This window comes from Leptosomus discolor, chromosome 16 (assembly GCF_034619465.1).
Source record: "Leptosomus discolor isolate bLepDis1 chromosome 16, bLepDis1.hap2, whole genome shotgun sequence".
Taxonomy (NCBI): Eukaryota; Metazoa; Chordata; class Aves; order Leptosomiformes; family Leptosomidae; genus Leptosomus; species Leptosomus discolor.
This window is the reverse complement of record NC_141406.1, coordinates 6,096,814-6,101,457: the sequence shown is the minus strand read 5'-3', so window position 1 is coordinate 6,101,457 and position 4,644 is coordinate 6,096,814. Positions and strand designations below refer to the sequence as shown.

General features: G+C 61.9%; 1 protein-coding gene across 1 annotated transcript; it reads right to left on the bottom strand.

Annotated features, from left to right (window-relative positions):
* Nucleotides 1–4,053: 4,053 nt before the first annotated feature.
* LOC104340244 (V-set pre-B cell surrogate light chain 3) lies at nucleotides 4,054–4,644 on the bottom strand. Its single transcript, XM_009956062.1, has 2 exons — nucleotides 4,596–4,644; nucleotides 4,054–4,376 (listed from the first exon to the last, which is right to left on the bottom strand). The coding sequence occupies exons 1-2, from the start codon at nucleotides 4,642–4,644 to the stop codon at nucleotides 4,054–4,056; spliced, it is 372 nt and encodes a 123-aa protein (XP_009954364.1).

Here is a 4,644-nt window from a genome sequence, read left to right as displayed (position 1 = left end):
ATCTGGACGGTTTGTCCTGGGTTCGCTGACACCGAGGGCGGCTGAGTCAGTGCTGCCTGGACCAGGGAACCTGGAGAGGGAGAGGAGAGAGGGGAGAAGACACGGGTCAGCCTGTGCCCCACGAGCACAGCCATCCCCGGGCACAAGGACAGCGATGGCACTCCTCTGCCTGCAGGCACACAGATGGGACACCCTGGGTGCAGCCCCAAGCCCAGGCACTCCCTGAGGACTGGCTGGAGACAGACCCTTGGCCCTGGCCCTGCCCGCTGCCCCTCGGGGCACACCTCATGCCTCTCACTGAGACCGGGCTGCCCAGGGGAAGTGTCTGCCAGGGGCACCCATCCTTTGCAGCAGTCTGGAGACACCCCTGCCCCAGAGGGGACCACGTCCAGGCCAGCAGCCAGGGATGCAGGGCAGGGAATGCAAAGTCAAGTGGGAAGCTGTGTGGGGAGATGGTGATTGACAGAGGGAATGGGGGCATCTCCAGCCCAGTATGGGCTGGTGAGAAGCACCACCATGGACACCAGAGGTACGGGGCTGCCTGTGCAGGGGGCATGAGCTCCACCGGGGCCTTTTCAAGATTAAATGTGCCCCAAACAACACCCTCTCCCCTCACACCTCTTGTCTGCACAGTAGCACAAAGCACCCAGGGCACATGCGCTCTGGCTCTTGCCAGAGGGATTAGAGTCCTTGGGCATCCCTGACAGATCCTGAAGTGCTTCAGGGCTGCGTCTCGGGAACCAAACAGCAGCGTCCTTTCAGCCCTCGGAGCCCCCTCGCACCAAACTCCGGCCTCCCTTCCCCCTTCAGAACCATAACAAATCCGACCCGCACGCACGAAGACAGGGATTTATTAGTCTGTGCTCGTTTTACAGAAGAGGCTCAACCCCAAGCTACCACCGCCCTCTGCGACTCCCTTAGGCCAGGAACACAGCAGCCCCTCCTCAGGCACGGCATGTTTTCCACAGGCCTCGCAATCAGCACTTCCTTCTGCTTCAAGTTCGCCTTGGGAACCAAGACCAGCGCTTTTTCACAAGCTCACCAGCAACAAGGCCTTGTGGCGTCTCTACGGTCCAACCCGCGCAGCAGCAGCACCCCCCCGCGGCCTGCCCCCTCTTAACTGCAAAGAGGAGGACTGAAAGGCAGCCCCAAGTCAACAAGCGGGTCGCGACACGATCCAGTACTTCTTGAACTCCTTTCTTTCTACTTTCACATCATCCTCAACCAGTTGGTACACATAAGTCACCACTGTGGCAGCCTGGATATCCATCAGCACAAACGAAGGGACGACGCTCCTGCAAAGGAAACATGCTTTGGCGATCGTCCCACCTCGCTTGCGCTTCTCGCTACCAACAGGCCTCACGCTTACGTGTTCTAATACGCTGGGTTGCCAAGGGCTGAGGGGAGCGGGGAAGCCCCCTGGTAACAGGAGAGCCCCACTGCGTTCCCCGGGAAGGGACAGCGCTGGCCTCCTACTCGTCACCGCACCTCCCCAGTGCTCTGCAACACGGTGGCCAGACACCCGCAGGTGAATGCACACATTTTAGGTAACACCTATGGGCTCTGCTGTGCTGGGCAGCTCAGGGCCCTCCTCACTCACATTTCCAAAGCACTGTAGGCTCCTGGGGCTGATCCAGGGTTGATGTGGAATTTTTTTTCATGTTCAAATGCTTCAAATCTGTGCGTGTGGCCTGAGATGAGAATGTCCACATCCAGCTGCCTCTGCAGCCATGCCAGGCTGGCCACATCACACCAGGGAATAACTTGATGGCCATGAATCAGCCCAATTCTGAACTGCCCGACAGTTACAACCTTCTCTTCAGGATAATTGAGGCTCTGAGAAGGAGAAAGGCACAGCCTATAAATCAGCCAAAGGCCCCTCACCTACACAGTGCAGGTTCATATAGTCCAAGACACAAACCCGCCTTTCACTTTTCAAACACACAAGGTCTCTTTCAACACACAGACCCACTGGATGCTTGTACCACACCCCAGCAAGAGCAACTGCAGAGCAAAGGGTGGGGAACTTTCACAGAGTTTAGGAGCCTCAAGGCTACCCAACAGTAAATAAGCCTATACACACCAGCCCCCAGTTCCTGCAACTACACAGCCAGCTGGGGGGGCTCCCGTGGCCTCACAGCAATCATAGACTTGTGCCAGAGGTTGTATGAACCAACTGCATGTATTACCCCCCACACCCAGGTCCCCCTGTTGCATACAGAAAAAAAAGCAGGGTCTAGAAAGTAGTTTTGTTTCTTCAGTCTTGCTCATTCCTACTTCCTGTCCTGGTGGATTACAGTTCAAGAATCACTAATGCTGAAGGACTCCCCAGGTATCCCCCACAGCATGCAGGAAGACAGGAGGAGGAATTAACATCAGCAAGAACATTACCTCAAAGTCCCCTCTAACAACGTGGATACCCCCAGGGGGGAGTCCTGAGGTAGTCATAGCTCTACTCGGTGCAGAGATTTCCCGTACACAAGCTGTGCTGAATTTTTCCTGGAACCAGCAGCTTCTTGAACTTCCCCGGCAGACCGCTGCACCGGTGTGAGATGTGAAGGTCCCCTAATACTAACACCAACTTCGCCCGCGGCAGGAGGAAAGAGAGAGTTTTAACCCAGGCTACTTAACAGAACAGCGCTAAACCTTTGTGCCGCCCTGGGGCGTTCGCAGGGCCTGGCAAACCCTCACAGGCCCTGGCAAACCCTCACAGGCCCGGCAGAGATTTCGGTCAGATTCAGCTTGGAGGGAGCAGCCCCTCGGCGTGCCCGAGCCGCCCCGCACAGCCCGCCCGGCCTGCTCCCGCCCGAGGAGGGCCCGCGCCCTCGCTCCCGCACTCAGCCGGAGGCGGGGGAACGCGCAGCCCGGGGCTGGCCCAGGCGGGGGCGCCGCCGACACGGGGCGAGCGGGGTCGAGCGGCCGCCCCTGGCTGAGCCTGCGGGCCCGGCGGGGGCGGGGGAGCGGCCGCGGGCCCGGCCCCCTCTCACCATCCTGCTCCGCCGCACGGCCCCGGTCACCCCGTTGCTCCGACGCGCGCTGAGGTAACCAGGAAGTGACGCCCTTCTTTGTCTCCTCCCCCAAGCCAATGGGAGCGCCAGCAGCTCCCCACGTGACAGTGGCGCCCGTGGAAAAGCCCTAACGCCCGCCCCTGGGCGTGTCGGCAGTGCTGAGCATGCGCAGTGCGGCGGCTCGGCTGTCGCCGGTCAGGGCGGGCAAAGCGCGTCGCGCCTCCGCCCCCCCCCCCCCCCCCCCGCGGTGTTTTTAATGAAATCTGTGGGGTTTTGTGGAAAAATACGTCCTGTTTCTGTGTAAAAATGGCCATGTGACGTACCCGCGCGTGCCCGTGCGGTTAAACCGTCCTTTCCCCCTCAGGAGCTGCGGGGCCGCGGCGGAGACGGGGCCGGCGGGGGGGCCGTGGGGGGTGCTGCGGGAGGGGACGGGTCCTTCGGGCGCGGGGACAGACCCCCCCGGGCAGGGCGGGGGGGGGGGGGGGGGGGGGTGTCTCTGCCAGGGGTGGGTGACACGGCCCCGTCCCGTCCCCAGAGCTCCCACCGAGCCCGCTGCCATGGCGCCCCTGGCTGACCCTCCCAGCTCGGAGGGGGACACCCAGGGGGCTCCTCCGGGCGCCACGTACAGGACACGAGCCGCGTGGCGAAGGATTGACCTTTATTACCGGGTGAGCCAAACGGCGCAGGAGCCCGAGCCGGGATCAAGCCCGCGTTGTGCCAAATACTGGCAGAGCCCAGGAAATCCAGGCCGCGGCAGGGCCCGCCCCCCTCCCACCGCAGCAGGTCCCCGCTCCGGTGTGCTCCTGGGCTGAGCCCTGGCAGGTCTCGCACGGTGTCAGGCTCTCTATTGCTCCATGGGGGACGTTTGGGGTTGAAGGGGGGCTGCTGCACCTCACAGCACGGCGCAGTGCTGCTGGGCTTGCTCAAGCACGCAGGAGGGTCTTTCTCCATTGCCCCTAGTGCTGCCGTTCTCCCTGTGGAGGGCTTCGCGTTGGGGTCGCAAGGGAAAATGCAGAAAGCTTTTGCTCCCCGCTTCTAAAACCAGTTAGCTGAAGGCATATGACAGGGAGCAGTAGTAGTTGCCATTGTCTTCCTGGCGGGCGGAGGCGATGATGAGGATGCAGGCGTTGCTGGCGAGGTCTTTGGTAGCAGAGAAGCGGTCAGGAATCTTGGCGGCCTTGTGCTTGTCTTGCTCCGAGTTGTAGTAGAGCAGATACCTCAGGGGCTGCCCTGGGCGCTGCTGGTACCAGGAGATGCCGAACTCGCTGATGTTGTACAGGGGGCTCAGGGTGCAGGAGAGCCGAGCGGTCTGCCCGGGCAGCACCAACACGGAGGACGGCTGGGTCAGCACGGGCTGCGCCCTGCAAGCTGCGTGCACCAAGGATGCAGTTGCCGACGGGCTGAGCCACGACCCCCTGCCCCCTTGAGGCAACCCCATTACCCAGCCCCCATCCTGCTCACCACACCGCACAGCCCTGCAGCAAAATGCCTTACTCGGGCCAGCTTCCCCCTGGGACAGCCCAGTCCTGCCCGCCACCCCGCGGTGCCCCCCGCAGACAGCAGCTAGCTCAGCCTCACCGCCCTTACCTGTCCCCACCATCCCCGCCAGCAGCAGGACCGCGAAGCCCAGGGCCAT